At 41.2% G+C, this 18,562-nt stretch overlaps 1 protein-coding gene across 6 annotated transcripts in view; it reads right to left on the reverse strand.

The window, feature by feature from the left end:
* The window catches only part of NFIA (nuclear factor I A), a 377,388-nt gene that overhangs the window by 61,543 nt on the left and 297,283 nt on the right, over positions 1-18,562 (reverse strand). The window contains exons 8-9 of one of the 6 annotated variants that reach the window (XM_047869650.1): positions 16,398-16,451; positions 13,204-13,357 (exon numbers count right to left, since the gene is read on the reverse strand). The exons of the other annotated variants lie outside the window; for them this stretch is intronic. Of the exons in view, the coding sequence (XP_047725606.1) occupies positions 13,332-13,357; positions 16,398-16,451 (80 nt within the window). The 3' untranslated portion in view covers positions 13,204-13,331. Of the gene's footprint in view, positions 1-13,203; positions 13,358-16,397; positions 16,452-18,562 lie in introns of those variants that run through there. 6 annotated transcript variants of the gene reach the window in all.

Genomic DNA, 18,562 nt, shown 5'->3' on the forward strand with positions numbered 1-18,562 from the left:
GTAGTGGCCAACAGAGAATGCTGCCCAAGGCAAAAAATCACTTGAGTAAATACCAGGTGGATAAAAGTTAAAGAAACTTAACAGAGGGAATCATTCAACTCATCTTGGGATCCCTCCGTTAATGTTAATAAACATCCCTGCCCTTTTTGTTGTTGTTAAATACGTAAAAGAACATCGTTAGCAACTTAAATTTAGATCTTAGTTTACTGTATTTTCTTAAAACAATTTCCCTTGTGGCCCCGAGTTTAACAGAAACCTAAGAACACATGGTACTACATGAAATTAATTCTACAATGACTGACTTATAAGGACCAATTAATTCTTAATTAGCACCAGGAAATCGTTTAACCTGTAGTTTCAAATTAGGCAATTGCTGAGTCTGCATTTCAGAGGGTTATCCTTCATAACCCTTACTTTCTCATGCCTTGGACCTTCTGGTTCAGCCATTAGTTCACTGTGAAACTGGGTATAAATCATTCAAGATCCTGAGCTTTAATTTCTTCAAACAGAAAATAGTTGTGTTATAGACATCGCACAGTTCTGTTAAATATTATTAAATACATGCTATTTCTTTAGATAAACTGCTAGTATTACTCTTACTGGATGAGACCCTTGCTCTTCCGTTCTCTAAAGCTCAGCCTTCAGCAACATCTAAATTTGTATTTTCTTCTCTCCTATTTCTTGTCTTCTCTCCTTTCTCTTGGATTAGATGTTTTCAGTGTGCCTATATGTTTATGTCTAAGTAGTCTCAAATCATTTTAGCAAGTGTCATTGGGGTTAAACCAATCAATCGCCCAATCAGTGAAATTCATTAAAGGTACATTGAGATCTTCCGGTCAGGGATCCTACAGAGAGAAAGAAACTACCATTATGAATCTGGTGTGGTGCTAACGTAATGCACAAAGAATGATAAAAGTCCAGATTTTTGACAGAGGAAAACATCTCTTATGGACGTATGTGTGTGTGTGTGTGTGTGAGTAGTTGACACAATAAAAAATTATAGCACATTATGTAAATGCATATTTAGGTCCTTTAAAATGTGCATTATTTACTTGAGAGTCAATAAAGGCTTTTCTCAAGTGGTTACAGTTTATTGCAGTGCATCCGTCTGTATCCATGTTGATGTTAATACAATTTTGTGTATTAAAAGGCACTACAAAATTGGCTGCTTCTGGGGTCTAATACTCTTAGTACCCTAGGCCAGGAGCAGCAGACAGTGTCAGAAACACTCTGCTCTGGGTGGATCTCACTACCGGTTTAAACTTTAACCAGAGGCCAGACTTATTTAAAACAACTGCTAGGCTTTTCACAAACAATACGAGTAAGAAGGAAGGAAATTTGATCAGGTTTTCTTTGGCCAGAACAGCACTGCCTACACATTCTGAACAAAGTAGCCACAATTCAAAAAAACAGGGAGCCAGAATTTTCCAAAGGGTGTAGAGCTCAGTTATTTATTACAAAATGATCATATTACTAGATACTTATAAAAGAGAAAGCAGGTCAGACAGGTTGGTTTACTTGTTTGTACTCCATTCCCCTCTCCTCACCCCGCTTCTTTAAAAGATTTTTTTGGTTTTAGTTTGAAAGAGAAAAAGCTAAACATTTGACACTATATATGTAAGTTAAAGATGCTTTCTCCTTTATTTTTTTTTAATGTTTATTTATTTTTGAGAGAGAGACAGAACGTGAGCAGGGGACACGTTATTTTTGAGAGAGAGACAGAACGTGAGACACAGAATCCGAAGCAGACTCCAGGCACTGAGCTGTCAGCGTAGAGCCCGACGTGGGGCTTGAATCCACAAACTGCGAGATCATGACCTGAGCTGAAGTCGGATGCCTAACAGACTGAGCCACCCAGGTGCCCCACGATATTTTCTTCTTTAAAGCAGATTTAGAACTGGAGACGGAGAAGGTCAAGGTCATTACTAGGTTATTATGTATGTTGAGAGACTTTTTTGATCCAAGTGACTCTTGGTCTAGGAGTCCTCCATAGCGGGAAGGCCTTACAGACACTTTTCTAGCTCAAAACAAGATGACGTCAGGGAGGCATAGCCAGGTAAGTTTGGAAACTTGTATTTCATTCTTTTATAAATCTTGAGGAAACAAAAAAAAGAGAAGAAAGTAATCCCTCCTCACCATTTTTAGTAGTTTTGCCCAAACTCATAGAACCTTCCCACATTTTTCTTCCAACCAAAATTTTATGGGTGAAATATGTTCTTGTATTTAACCTGACACAGGATTAATTGCTTTACTCCTCATCCACAAACTGTCACAGATTCTCACAGATTGGACAGGTACTTGGATTCTTTTCACGTTAGCATTGGCTTTCGAGACTCCAAAGAAAAGCTATCAAGAGAGCAGCGCAAACAATAAAACCTAATCCCCCTTCAGGTGTGTGCTTTTAAGACCGTGTTACACGCGGCCTTCTTCCCTCACAGAAGGAATGATCACTCCCAAGCCTTGGCATTTGTAAAGCTTCACAGTCTTACCATTAATCAACACTGAGTCAGTGGCAACAGGTGAGAGTCCAAACTGTTTCTGTGTTAGCACCATTACCAGAAAAAGCCACTCATCTCTCTTCAGTAGTAAGATGTTCTTTACACAAAAATAACCATTTCCATCAAGCAATGGGTGGCATTAAGAACTCCTGACTACTCATGTTTAAGAAGTAAAGGTTTTAATAAGGCAGAACTTTAAAAGAGGAAAGTGGAAGAAAAAAAAATACTGCATTAAAGAAAAAAATAAGCGCCTTCCACAAAGGCAAATGGAATTTGAATTATTTGGGTTGTCAACTACTATGTACTTGGCTTCCTCAGAAATTCAAAACCACAGTGTATAACACCACTGTAGTCTGCCCTAAAGCTGAGAAATCTATCTTAATGGTCCATAGCTGTAATTTATAAATCATGCATGATCAGACCTGCCACTTATGAAAGCCCAGGAGTTTGGAGTTATGGGATTTATTTTAACGGAGACGCAAGGAAAGGGGAATTAGCAATGGTTTTCAAACCATTAGGAGGTGGAGCCTTTTCTAAATCATAAACCTTTAAGTTGAGGCAAGCCAAGGTTTTCAAAACACACAGTACATACCTTTAACGTCGCCGAGATGCATGTGAAAGACCTGGAGGTCATATGAGAGAAACATGACCTTGCATGATGATGGGGAAAGCACCAGTATTTTTATATTGCTGCTACCAGAGTAAACTTGATTCTATGCTACATTTCTAAGATGATTGGTGTATTCTGTTCCATTTTAATTAAGGGGATCTTCAGGTTGGAGACCAAATTCTAACGTCTTCTGCAAAAGCAGACAGAAAGGGAGGCGGGGGGAACAGGCGAGGTTCTTTTAAAATTTTTATTTACATCAATTTTAGCTACTTAAAGACTCTTCTTGCTCTGAGGCCCTGGCTGATAACCTCGGCCAGGAGTGGGCACACGTTTTTTGTAAAGGCCAGAGAGTGAAGGGGTTAGTTCTCGTAGGCTGAATGGTCTCTATTGCAATTACTCAATTCGGCAGCTATGCTTCCAGAGCGGCCACAGATATTACATAAACAGATGAGTGTGGCCGTGTGCCAATTACATTTTTATTTTCAAAAACAGGCCGAAGACTCGATTTAACTTGTGGGCCCTAGTTTGCTGGCCCCTGGTGTAGACCCACATAATTCCTGTTCACTCTCCAAACACTTGCCATGCTCTGCTCATGGGTTGAGCACCTGACAATCACTTTCATCTCTTCCCCATCAAACCCTGTTCTTGTCCTGATCAGCCTTTCGGCTGAAGCCTTACCTTTCGGAAGCTTTCAAAGTAATCAGCTTGCCTTCTGTATTTCTACTAACTACCCATCGCCACTCTTCTTTTCTATGCTGGGAGCTTGTACCTTTTGACCACCTATACCCACTCCTCCCATCCCCCACTGTAGCTCTTTGCTATCTCTCTTCACCATTATTTAAACTGCTTTGGTCTGTGCTAGTTTCCCACACCTGTGTGCATATAATTTCAAGTTAAACATATGAGTAAAAAAAAAAAAGGGAAAGGTATAATATGAGGACCATGGGCTTTAGAGCCAGATAGGTATAGATTCAAATTCTAGATCTTCCACTTAAACCAGTTATGCCTTAAGTTTCTGAGCTTCTCTATGACTCAGTATTGCCATCTGTATAATGGGGCTAATAATATCTCATAGATTTGTTGTTGGGATCAAATGAGACAAAGTATATAAGGCACAGGGTGTAGTTCTTGACCATGTGGGTAAGTGATCAATCAATAGCTTCTTTTATTGGTTATACTATCATAGGGATGGAGATGAGGATGGGAGATGTATAAATTGAAATTTGTTCCCATTTTCTAAGACCTGTTTGGATCACAGAATACACAAGGGGGAAAGAAAAGTAAGAATAAGAGCTACCTTCTGTTTACCTGTCTCTTGGACAAATAAATACATAAATATTGATGAAAGAGTATGTATACTATCAGGGTGGACATGACATAAGCATCTTGAAAAGAAATCTCTAGACGACAAAATGCAAAACAAAACAACAGTAGCAACAACTTTGGTCTAATAGTCATAGATACCATAGATACAATGACCTATGAAGACTCTTTTTGACCGAATATGCTTTGAACCTGTACCTTTGCTTAGATCTCAAACTTTCGACACTTACCCTAGAAACTTACAACTATGGGGCTATCTCCCTCTAGACTCTATTTTTCATTTACATCTACAATCCGTGAGTGTCCATACTGAACTCCCCTTTACCAGGTAGACCCCTGCTATCCAAGCACACTTCAGAGCTAACCAGAGTCTACCCATGTCTTCCTCCTGGCCTCCCCAAACCCTAATACAATAGAAATTTCTATCATTCCCTTGAAAGGGCCACCATGTCGGTTTTGGGGAATTGCTTATTGGAGATCTAATACATGTTAAATCTAAAAAAAAAAGTTTTTAAAGAAGATCTAGAGTACTTTTAAGAAAAATTTATTATTATTATTTTTTTTTTTTGAAAATTTTCTAACTAGATTAAGGGACTTTTACTTTTGTTTCTGCCACTACTTGGCTTATGAATATAGGCAACTTCTGGGTGCCTGGGTGGCTCAGTCAGTTAAGCATCTGACGTCAGCTTAGGTCATGATCTCGCAGTTTGTGGGTTCAAGCCCCACATCGGGTTCTGTGCTAACAGCTCAGAGTCTGAAGCCTGCTTTGTACTCTGTGTCTCTTTCTCTCTCTGCCCCTTCCCTGCTCATGCTCTGTCTCTCTGTCTCTCTCTCTCAAAAATAAATAAACATTAAAATTAAAAAAAATTTTTAATAAATATAGGCAACTTCTTTCTCTTCCAGTTCTCTCCTCTGCAAAATGAAGAGTTTGAACCCAATTGCTGAGGCTCACCTAGCTTTACATTCCAGTGGAATCTCGTCTCTGGAATTACACACAAATACTGAGTACAACTGGTCCCTAGTGAGAGCACCGAAATCTAAAACATCTGAAACAAGGGAGCACATGCCCTTTGAAAGAAATTATTTTTCAAATGTTTCTGGGATATCAAGGTATAGAGTATTTCTGGACTCAGTCTCTAAGACACCCTGACTTTGGGAAGGCTGTAATATTTAGAGCTTTAAGACCTCTGAGTGTGTTTGTTCAAGCTCTGTATGATAGCGCCCCAGCCTTTGGATCCTGACCACCTTCTCTCTAACACGTGGTATTTGTGCACTATTTGCCTAGGCTGCCATGATGGCTAACGTGAGATGCGTTCAAACACCACACAACAGTGATGACTACTGGAAATATGAAGAGGGACTGTTGAGTGAGCAGAGTTGAAAAGAATCCTATTCCATGAAGGGAACGTGAGCTTTTTTTTAAAAAAAAATTTTTTTTTAACGTTTATTCATCTTTGAGAGACAGAGAGAGACAGAGCAGGAGCGGGGAAGGGTCAGAGAAAGAGGGAGACACAGAATTCAAAGCAGGCTCCGGGCTCTGAGCCGTCAGCACAGAGCCTGACGCGGGGCTCGAACTCACAAACTGCGAGATCATGACCTGAGCTGAAGTCGGAGGCTCAACTGACTGAGCCACCCAGGTGCCCCAGGAATGTGAGCTTCTACATAATATGTAAGCAATCCTACAAAATGAGAGATGAGGAATAAGAAACATGGCAAAACACTGGAGGAAAAAGCAACCCCACAGAATGGACAAGCATGGAGGTTAATGGAAATAGGCAGGGAGTCCTCTAACAACCGGCTGGACATGCACCGGAATTACAAACTGCAGTCCTGCAAAGGAGAATTTCCCAAGTAAAATCTGCAGGGGTGCTCCAGCCTCTTGGAGGATTACCAAGGGATGGGGCCTGGGTGGTCTGCAAGTGGTCTGCTGACATGGGGGGAAAAAAAGGCAAAAAAACAAGCAAATAAACAACAACAAAAGCCACGATAAACACAAAAGTGTGGGCTGATTTGCGGCATCTCCCTCACCAAACTGTCAGGTTTACATCGGAGTTTAAGCCCCTATTTCTGGGAGATATGTTACTTTCAAAGTGTCCTCCTGAATGCCAAGTATCTTCCTGAATACACCCCGGAGGACTGAAGGGTTTATTCCTACTGCGGTAGACTGCACACACACAGGGAGGAAGTGTGAGAAGAGTCAGTCCAGTGTCTGAAGTCAGGGGTTCACGTTTTGATCCCTGGTTGGGTACCAACCAGCTCTGTGTCAGCCTCCTGGCTTCTTTTACTGCAAGATGGAAACTGTATGGCATGTGTGGGTTTTACAGCTCAACCACCCCGGGCTTGAAATCACCACTCCCTTTCCTAATCTGGGGAAAATTACTGAACATTTCTGAGCCCACCTTTCTTTATCTATAAATTGGATAAAATAGCACAGAAGAAAAGATCTGAGACTAGAATTAATTCTAGTACATAGTGGGGCTCACTCACTTAAAAAGTATGTGTTGAGGGGCGCCTGGGTGGCTTGGTTGGTTAAGCATCCAACTTCGGCTCAGGTCATGATCTCACGGCCCGTGAGTTCGAGCTCTGTGCTGACAGCTCAGAGCCTGGAGCCTGTTTCAGATTCTGTGTCTCCCTCTCTCTCTCTGCCCCTCCCCTGTTCATTCTCTGTCTCTCTCTGTCTCAAAAATAAATAAATGTTAAAAAAAAAATTAAAAAAAAAAGTATGTGTTGAGAATCAGCTCTGTGCTAGATAGTGTATTAGACTGTGGGTTATTCATTCTTCTTAGCATTGTTTTTTTTTTTTTTTTTTTAGAATAAATTAGGATACGTGAGAAATAATCAGGATCATACAATGCAATGTGGCAACATGAGATAACTGGGAATCAAGAGTTGAACTGTTTTCAACTGTTTTCATGGACCCGGAGTTTCATGGCATGGGCTAATAGTCACTTTCTAGGACCTGACCTTACCTGCGCTCTGCAAGTCCTAACTGCAGGAGTAAGTAACTTTGGCTGGTGAGAAAGTCTGGAAACAGAGCTCTTATGGTTTTTATTTGGGGGGAGGGGATACCTATCCTTCCCTCAGCCTCAGTCTATGTATTTAGAGTGGCCTTAACCCTACCCCCTGGCTCCACAGGTAAGCATGCAACTCAGGCTACGCCAATAAGAAACCCCTTTATCTTTTAAACATAAGGATTGTTCCAAAAGTGACCCAAGCGAATGACCCAAACCGGGACAATCAGAGCCATAAGCATCCAGGAGTAGAACCTTTCCTAGATCTATTGTGAAAAGGCTGTTCTCTTTTCCTTGGGATTGTTAAATTGGTGAGAATTAAGCCTGGAGCTGCTCACATCATTAATGCCACAGTCCGAAGAGATTCAGCCTAAGAATGAAGTTCACACAGAAGACAGCAGAGCTGAGGGGAGAGAACAACATACAGATTTCTGAAGGTATCACCTGAGCTTCTGGATCCAGCTCTACCTGAAGCCAAAAACCCCTAGACTTTTTGGTTACAGGCACCACCAGTCCGTGATTTTCTTTCAGAGCAGTAGAGGGATGGTTAAGGAAGTTGGATGTGTTTCTCTCACTGACAAGAATATTTCACGTGAAAGAGTCTATATTAACATATCTTCAAAGCCATTCATTACAGGGTATGCAGTAATTCTGCAACTTTTCATGGTGTTCAGGAACTTGGATTTGGGAAGATCTGGAGATATCCCTCAGGGATGCCAAGGTTTTCTAAATTCATATTGCATGCCAATAGAAGGGACCCCCACAAATACTTTACATACCTGTGCTATATTATCGCTTTCTTGAATTCCCCTCTCATTAATCTCATCACACTAATAGTAATCTGTTTCATATCTGTCTGTTTTATTAGACTGCAGGCACAGGACTTGTCTGGTTTGCTCATCAGGGCCTAGCACACTGCTTGGTGGATGGGAAGTGCTCAATAATTATATGCTGAGTTGATTCCTATCAACAACAGACTCTTGCGAACAAAAACGGTGCTTAACTTTAGCAAGAGCCATGCCTGAATGAAGACATGCCAAAGTGAAGTCTCTACCATGGCTGAAGGGCTACCCATGCCAGGAGGGAGCTATTTATTGCCCCACTGGGGAGATTCCCCTATTCTCCCAGTGTGACGGGGTAACCAGGCTGGTGCACTTCCCTGGGACCACATTTCCTGGTCTGGGCACATGAGGCTCCTCCTGGAGAGGACCCATGAGAGCAGGTAGAAGACAACTGGGGAGGAGGAGTGGGGAATGAAGGAAGTAAGGACCCTCTCAAGAGAACCACATTCAAAGTGAGGATAAAAGACATCCCAGAGGTGGTGAACATTTAGTGACATCTTTGTGACAGTACCCAGCACTTTCCATATGTCATTTCACTTCCTCCTCCTCCTCCTCCTCCTCCTCATGCTTTAAAGTTCTGTACGGGTGGGAAAACAAAAGGCAGGCAGAAGACAGGTGACTAGTTCAAGCACACGCGGATCCCAAGTAGCCAGCCAGGATCCGAATTCCATTCTGGCCAACTCTACGGCCCATGCACTTTTCACTGCACTCCGCTGCTCCCGCTTGAATTATTTTTTGGAGGTCAACCGGTTTATTTCCTTTCAGCAGTGTTTGTTCTCGGGTCCCTTATTATTGTATTGCAACCTGGCAACTCTGATGTTGCTCACGGGTGTTTTGCACATAAGAAAAAGGAAGCGTTTGATGGGGGGGGGGAAGGCAACCGCCATTTAATATGAAGAAATGGCACATGTCAAATGTAAATTTACTGTGGAAATATACATTTTAAAAACCATTCTATACGCGTGATTAAGTACACTAATTTCAACACTACAAAGGGTGCAGCATGAAATAGGTGATCTCTGTGATACTGCAACCACATTAATAGGGCCGTACATTCCCATTTCAAATATCAGTGCTCACCCCCCTCTGCCTACATGGATGATAAGCTGATACTACATAAACATTGTTAAAGCCACAGTTCCATGCTACAGTAATTCACTTAACTTTAACATGATTTATGGTTCTGTCAATAGGGGAGGTTGAAAACCGTGCACGGAAGCTTCAATGTGAGCTTCATATTTAAAACAGCAATTGTGTGCGTGTGTGCGTGTGTGCGTGGGTGTGTGTGTGACAGAAGAAAACATTCCACATAAAGAGGAGATATGAGTCCAATATTGACTTTGTTACTCTACTCCGAAAAAAAGGAAAATAAAGGAGTCCAAAACATGGAATCAACGTTACATTAAACTACACCAAGAAGAAAGAACTGATAGGGATTCAGCTGATTACGTGATTTATAGTTCAAGGGATACCAGGAAGTCTTATCAATGAGAGGATTTCAAAGCAACCTTGCTCAGAACCACTGCCTTCACCATGTGTGCACATGTGGGTCTATGGTGGGGGTGCGGGTGGGGGGGAGATAGAGAGGGAAGGAAAGACGGAGAGAGCGATGGAGACAGGTGGAGAGAAAGGGGCAAACAATCCCAAGGGAGGGCAGCTTCACGATGAGTTTAAATCTAGGCCCACGTGGTTAATCACCCTACTTTTCTCTCTGGCACTCCACCTGGGGGCCTTTTGCCTCTTTAAGAGATTAAGGAGTCAACTGGTCTTTCTCCTGTAACCTGTCCTCCTTGGGACCACATATTAGCAGGATTCCCCTACAGAAGAGCTCTCTTTAGAAGTTTGCTGCCGGGATGACAAATTAACCCAGCAGGGTGTCCCACACATCTATCTCGGTACAAATTATTAGTGTAATAGAGCTTTTAGTTATGCATTTATCTAGTAATTATTGAATGGCGACACAGAATCAAGCTGAGCAGCCATGGCCTTTTATGAGGTTCGCTCGGTGGGTGGCCTTACAGTTAATTTAGGATAGTTTTCCACTAAGCAGTTCACTTGCAGACAAATTAGCTAAACAGCCTTCTCCTTTAAATATTTTCCATGTCATAGTGAAACTCTTTACAATACAATAAAGGTACAGTTTTAATTACACGCTTCCTGACTTTTGTTTAGTTGTAGTTTTAAAACATTTGCTGGCACTGTTTTTTCCTTCGGCTGGGCAGTAATAGCTGGTTGTAAGTATCTGGCTAATGAATTTAATAATTTCCTGAACTGGGACTTAAAGGGCCTTCGCTAAAAAGCTGCTTTTCCTCCTTACCTTCCAGATCCTTCAAATCCCACTGGCAGTGTTTCCCACTGGGCTGGACACCAGCACTTGAGCTTAACCTTGACCAGTGTTCACAAGCCCTCTTACTTGTCTTTCAGTGCACTTCAGAGGTAGTGTTCTTAGGCCCATGATGCCTCCATTTGAAAATCAATTCTGGCAATTCCTATCGTACAGTGACAATGTAATGTCTTCTCAAATGGCATACTCCACTAATAAATAAACACCTTGCATCTGTTGGCAGATTATTTCAGCACCTTGTTAGCAACAGGTACTTAATTGCTTCTCGTTTCCCTGAGATGATTCAATTGCACTAAACCAGGAGAGGCAAATTAGATTCAGGTCCTTTGAAAGGAGCACCGTTCTACAACTAAGTTAAAAGCTTTCCTAAGAGGCAAAGAAGTTTACAGACCACTTAGGTACTGGGGGGGGGGGGGCGGGGGGGCGGGGAGGGGGCTATGCCGAGGGACAGGTCCCACGGTTATGGTGGTGATAAAGGGGGTATGTCTTCTTGTGGGTCCTTTACTTGAACAAAGAGAAACTGTAACCTTACAGCAGATAATCATTTTGAGCTCAGTATTCCTCTTAATGCTCATCAAGTAGAAGCTCTGCATGAAGACAAAGCAAATATATATTGAGCATTTATTCACTACGCAATGCATCTCCCTAAATGCTACCAAATACATGCTCTTGAATATTCTATTATTATTACACATGGGGGATGGAAAGGACTCCCTGTTATTCCCAAACTTTCTGTGTGCCTTCAATCAAATCCATGCAATCACTCATTTATTCAACAAATATTTGTTGAGTGTCTTCCTTACGCCAGGCACGAGGCTGAGGGACACAGATAGGAAGAATAAAGCCATAGTTCCTGCTCTAATGGGCCCTGCCATCTAGTGATAAGTGTTGCCTTCATATTTTACCTCTCCTTCCTTCCTCCTCTATTATTGTCTATGGATCTACACTCCTCCAACCTTTCCTGGTGACCTCAGCTTCCTGGAAGGTGATCTGAATTCTCATAATTCTCTGCAGTATGTTTTTCTTGGCCACACTGGGAGATATTGTTAACTGCAGACCCTCAGACATTTCATCACTGAGAGCAGGATCCCTGCTTGAATCATGAGGATCATGGACTTAGAGAGGTTTATAGAGCATATATGCTTCTCCCTACCTCTCCAAACCGAAACTGGCATGACTCTTTGAAAGCCGCACGATAAATCTTTGGTTTATATGGCTATTGTTTTAGCACGTCTTATGTATATTTTCGGTACTAGGGCAATTTTTTAAATGTTTATTTATTTTGAGAGGGAGAGAGAGAGCAAGAGAGTGCACAAGTAGGGGAGAAGCAGAGGGAGAGGGGGACAGAGGATACCAAGAGGCTCTGCGCCGACAGCAGAGAGCCCGATGTGGGGCTCGAACCCACAAACCGTGAGGTCATGATCTGCGCCGAAGTCAGGCATTTAACCAACTGAGACACTCAGGCACCCCAGGACAATTTTACTTCTAAACTGCCTTCATTGTATATGTTTTTTGACTCCTAAAGAAGTGGGCAGTTTAGTCTCATGCTCACATCGTGTATGTCTTTAATTCCTCAGTACTTAGTTGTATAAAAGCATGACTTGTTTGCTGTTGCTTTGTTTGGTGTGTTTGCAATTAGAAGGTACCCTGCTGGAGAACGGGGGCTAAGTCTTATGCCTGTTTGGACTCTCGCAGTGCCAAATGCCACAGAGGTCTCTGTCAGGATGCCCTTGTCCCCGACAACACCTGTGCTTCCCTTGTCACAGTAATACAACTGCTAGCTTTCTTGTCCCGTCATCCACCGAGAGGTCAGCACTCTCCAGCCAGAGTCCAAGCTGCTCGTGTTCACTCTATTCAGCAACTGGTAGAGCCCCTTGTACACACTGTTAAGTGCTTTATAAATATTTGTGGAAAAAAATTAATGGGTCCCCAGACAGTAATGGGAGTCTGCAAGTTGATTTTAATACTGAAAAAGTCACACTGTAGAGCTAGTCAGGGAATACGGTGGAGTGAAACAGGGCCAGACGCTTGAGAGGGCTACTTGTAAATGTTTCTCCAGATGAGGACAATGTCTGAAGTATCTCTTTTGCGTCTATGCTGCAAGATGGCACAGTTGAAGAGGATTTCGTGCAGTCCTCACGTTTTCATAGGAATTAGCACATCTTCAGGCATGAGCTGAAGAGGTATGCCTGAGTGACTCAGCTTACCTCAAGTGCTCAAGTTGAGATACCCCAAGACACCTCTAATGAAATCAGATATGGTCTCTAGATTTTTAACTTCTTCAACTTGACCACTCCTTTTTTTTTAAACAGTAAATGTATGCTTGGCAAAAAAAAAAAAAAAATCTAATAAAGTTGCTTGTTACTGTTAAAACAACAAAAAAAAGTCACACTGACCTCAAAAATTGTTTTTTGAAGTGATTTGCATCTAACAGAAATCCTACATTACCAGTAGCAAGGATTTGTGGGCTAATAAAAAAAGGACACATGATATGTTTATGGCTGTTATTAAAAAACTCAGTGTGATAACATGGGTTATGTCATGCTTATCAAAAGATCTAAATGGCTATGTTATGTCTTACTAATAAAAAATGTGAAAACAAATTAATTGTTTAAATAAATGCAGTTTATTTCTCCCAGTGGGTAGAAAAAGGCAGCACCTACAGATACAGTGGTAAAGGCAACTGAGTTGGAGACTTGATTTCTATTCTTGGCTGAGATCTCTCTCATCTGCAAGAGTAATGTGGAATAGTTACTAACTGCTAACCAGCAGAGTTCTCCGCTACTTAGCTACTTATAAAGCCCCCTTTTATACAGAGTGGCAATATGTTCAGCTTAAAAATATACATATATATTTCCCAGCCTCCCTTGCAGCTAGAGGTGATCTTGTGGAATACATAGTTCTGGCCATGAGGTCACAGCATGAGGATGGACACAACTGACTACAGCAAGGCTAAAAGAAGAAATCTCAATCCTTGGACTCAAACGGTCCTGAGTCACATACTTGTTTTTATATGAGAAAAAATATGACCTGTTTGGTGAGATTTTCTGTTACTTGCAGTCAAACGCATTCTTAGCTGATACAGGAAATGAATCAGACCAGATTTCCAGGGCACTCTTCTGAAAGTCTGTGGTTCTAGGGGAAGCTCCATAAGTGCTTACTCGCTAATTACTTTCAACCTCTGCCTTGAGATGTGGACAGTGCCTGCCCCTCCCCATTTCTAAATTCCCTAGAGCACAGGGCTGTTTTACTTAGTGTAAAGCATTCAATTAAATGAAATACTTAAATTAAGTATTGTTCATTAGCTTGTTTTTGAAAATAGCAAAGATTTTAGGCAGACACCTAAAGACAAACTTTCAAGGAACTCTAAAATATTACTGCTCCAAATTTAAAGGACAAATTTACAACTGTTTAAAAAGCAAAGGACAGACTTGTTTAAAAAGCAAAGGTTTTTTTTCGATTATCATAAATCAAACTGTCGTGATTAAATACTTTGTTATGGCTGAAATTTTGAGTGCTGGCAAAAGAAAGTTTTTGAAAGCCCAATCATTCAACTTAAAGTACACAATAATTGTAATAATATACAATGACATGTAGATGCTTTTATGGAAACTTAATGTCTTCTCCACTCCCCAGGGTATTCCAAAATGCTTTAACCCCTTTACCTAATTTTAACTACATAGGTGGCCAAGTATTCTTCCCATGATACAGATGGCTAAACTGAGACCACAAGGTTAAATGATTTATCAAAGCCACAAAGAAAGCCAATATTAGGGGATTTGTTTAAACAAACAAACAAACAAACACACACATATTTCTACCTTCATGATGTACACAGGGAAGTGATTAGACTAGCATAAAATACGAAAAACCATAGTTTCCATGTCAAAGTTTTACTCATATAATCTTATAAAGGTTTTCTTCCCCATCGTGGACATTCCTTATATACATATTTTTAATTTTTTTAAACATTTATTTATTATTGATAGAGAGACACAGAGCATGAGCAGGGGAGGGACTGAGAGATGGGCAGACACAGAATCTGAAGCAGGCTCCAGGCTCTGAGCTGTTAGCACAGAGCCCGACGCGGGGCTCGAACTAACAAACCTCGAGATCATGACCTGAGATGAAGTCGGATGCTTAACCGACGGAGCCACCCAGGCGCCCCCGTGGACGTTCCTTATAAAGAAGCCCTGCATAAACTATTAGCCATTTATCACCCTTAGTTCTTGTGAAGCAATGGGATCTTGTCAGTGTGGGGGAGGGGATGATGTCTTTTGTGTACATTTATGTGCAATCTGATACTTTTTATTTATTCAACCAATATTTGAGCATAATATCCATTGCATGAGACACAATGAAGGCAATAAAAAGTGTAAGTTATAGATCCTCCCTTTCAAAGGTTTCATTCTACGAGAACGACAAGGCATGTACATTAATAACAAAGCAAGGCACCAGTGGAGGAAATCTGTAGACATGAAAGGCTATGGGACTTCACAGAGCGTGAGGGGATGGCAGCCTGTGTGGAGCTAAGGGTTTTCATGTAAAAATTGTACTTGCACCGGTCTTGGGATGGGCAAAATGTTGATAGGTGAAAGCAAAAGGGACGACACGAAAATTTTCAAAGCCTGGGTGAAAATGGGTGATTGAACTGTTTGTATGACTTGAGTACACGCTCTATTTCCAGGTACTGGGCAAACAACTGCAAACACATGATTTCATTTGCTCCCGAGACAACATGATTCTCTTGAGGCAGGGATTACAATCTCCAATTTATAGAGGAGGAACCTATGACTCAGAGAAGTAAAGCACTATACCAGGTTGACACGGTTGGTAAAAGTGGTGGAGACAGGATTCAGACACTGGCCCGTTTGACCCCCACGCCTTTATGCTTACCCACTATACAATGCTGCCTCCCTCAAGGCCCTATTTTTCTGCACTTGCTTTGAACTTTCAAAGAGAGGTTTCCTTTGTAACAACTGGCCACCAAATTTCCAAAAGTGGCTTATATCTGTAGTCAAAAATAGGGCCACTGTTTTTTAAGCACGGTGACCTTGCTTTGCTGTTGCTCTGTTAAAAATATCACCTCTGGCCTGAGCACTGAGATATGTCACACAGTTATTGTTTATGAACTGGGGTTTGTCTAGTCAAGGTATTTTAAGACATTTTTAAAGAAGGCAGCAGAATCCTTGCAATCTGAGTCCTACCCAGAGGTGAATACACCATGTGATTCTGAGCAAGGGTGCAGTAAACAACCCCACCCCCTTCCCCCATCCCTGTGCTCTAGGACCCTTTCTCTTCTTCCAGGCCCTTTGAAGTTCTGCTGTCTGTCTGGATTCTCTATAATGATTTACTGATTTGGGTTATGGCAACTCTTTACAATAAAAGGAACATGTGAGGTTGAAGTCTCCTTTATGTACACGTCACATTTATTCCACGCTGGCTCGTTCGGTCAGACTCTCTCTTTCAGTTTGGCCTCATCTTCCTAAAATATCAACTTTTAATCCTGTGATCTCATTCCAAGCATTAGCTTTCCAACTGGTTCAGAGAAGAATAAAGGACAATATGGCACCTGCAGCAAATATATCTCAGACAGCCAGACGCTCAATGCCAACCCTAAAAAATATCTTAGCCCCCAAATGTCTCGTGTTAGCCCATCTCCACTCAGAGTCTTGCCACAACAACACCACTAAAGAGTTTCATCTACGTTATTCCAATTCCCTTTACCAGACCACTAAGGGGGGGGCAGGGTGCAATAAGAATGGGTACCTGAGTAGATTTTCCAGAAAGGAGAACCGAGGATACTGGGAACCATCTTGAATTCTGGTGAAAACAAAGAATCTTTGGTATTTCATAATTCTTAAACTAGGTGTCTCTTTTCCTCATAAACACTGTTCATGCTATGAATATAAGATCAAAGCTCATTGTTCTGAAGGCTAGGGAGGTCCACTCTGGTTCAACCCAGCATGGGCTGTTTCAGCAAATATGTTTAAGTATGTAGCATGAAGAAGCTCCTAATCTTGGCACTCACAGGTAAACAGTAGAATTGTTTTAATAATTGTAGAACTACAGCTTTAAGGCAAGACACATAGAAGGCACTCAATATTTACTGGATAAATGGTAATATATGCACATCACTTTATGCTCCTCAAAGAGTCTCTACAAATACTGTCTTATCGTGTTTCTACATAAGCATAGGCGGCTGGGAGGAAAAGTTCTTTCAACAATAGTATTGGCCCATTTTACTGGTGAGGACATTAAAAAATCCACAAGATAAGTGGAAAGGCAAAGAGGCACCTTACCCAGCTATCCTGATTGCTGCCATATTATTCTTCCCAATCCTTATTACTTTGCTACACCATGAATCTTTCCTCTGCTTGGAATGCCTTCCATTCACATAAGCAAATTTTTAAGATTTGACTTCAATGCTGTTTATATTTTGAAATCTCTTTATTCAGTAAAAAGCGGTAATAGCACGTTCCACATTATCTTCTGAATGCTTATTTCCTTGTATCTCTCTCTGCCCTAGACTGTATGCTTTATGAGGACAGGAACCACTGAACTCCCATGACAGGCACTCAGGGAACTCTTGTTGAATGAATGAATGAAACTCCATAGTCCCCTCCTCTGAGTTCCTGCAGAAATTTCTACTTTTAACGTTCATTTAGCATTTAGAATGACCATAAAAAAGATAAGAAACATCACATGCCTTATCTCCATGAGACCAAAAATCTTCTGACTAAAAGGACTTCATATCTTTTATTTTCCACCACAGTTGAGATGCTTAATGACTATGAGGATAATATCATAATACTACCCCCATTTAAACAGACTCATTTTGGGACGGTATAATCCAACTCAGATGCAAGGTTTTCAAGTCAGAAAAAAATACGTATGTTGCCTTTCTAATTATAACACACACACACACACACACACACACACACGCATGCACACCACACAATTGAAAATAATAAGAAATCTTGAGAAAATTCTATCAAGACCACATGTTTAAAGATGGAGCATGTACGTTTTCATAATTGTAAATATAGTAATTGCTTCACAAAATAGTCCAAATACTTGTTTTCTTCAATGTGATTTCTGCACGTGTGTGCTGGCCGGCCCTCTCAACTTCCATACTTCCCTGAGATGCACCCAGAGTATTCATAAAGGGATTCAGATTTGTGGGTCTCACTTTGAGATTAATGCAAGAAATATCTATCAGTTTCCCCAGGTGTATGTTAAGGTAGACAAGAGACCGTAACTTTCTAGGCTGTTTTATAACACCAGCTGGTAGATCACAGACCTACCTAAATGATGATCTGGTGGAAGAAAGTAAACATGGTTACAGTTATTCATACTCCTACTGTGGGGAGTTTCATAAACAAACTAATAAATATTTTCATCTTGCAATAAGATCGAGTTAAGTGATTTGCTGACATTCTCTTGAGGTTTAAAGCTTGTCTTTAATGCGAAATACAAATCATATTTCTTGTGGACACATTTTAATAATAAACTTAAAAGCACACGGGACAAAAATAATGAAAACATTGCAATGAAAACCAGACAAACTATCTACCACTTCAAAAGGAGTGAGTGAAGACTGCTCGTCAACACCGTGATGCAAACAATCTCAATGCAAAATGCCACATATTGAAATCAGGTTTCAAGGAAAGGGAATCAGCAGGGATGAGAGAATGAAAAACAGCTTATTACATGCAAACAGGTAACTAACTACAGGAAAATACACTCACCTAACCCACCCCCCCCCACACACCCCCCACACACCCACACACACACACCCACACCCACACCCACACACACACTTCTTTTGTACAACCTGTAGGACAGATTTGATTTTGGTTCGGTTCCAATTACCTCCCACCTCTCTGCAATATCCCTCCGGTAATGAGAGGTTTTGGTCCCTTTTTGGCCTT

Source organism: Prionailurus viverrinus, chromosome C1, assembly GCF_022837055.1.
Source record: "Prionailurus viverrinus isolate Anna chromosome C1, UM_Priviv_1.0, whole genome shotgun sequence".
Taxonomy (NCBI): domain Eukaryota; kingdom Metazoa; phylum Chordata; class Mammalia; order Carnivora; family Felidae; genus Prionailurus; species Prionailurus viverrinus.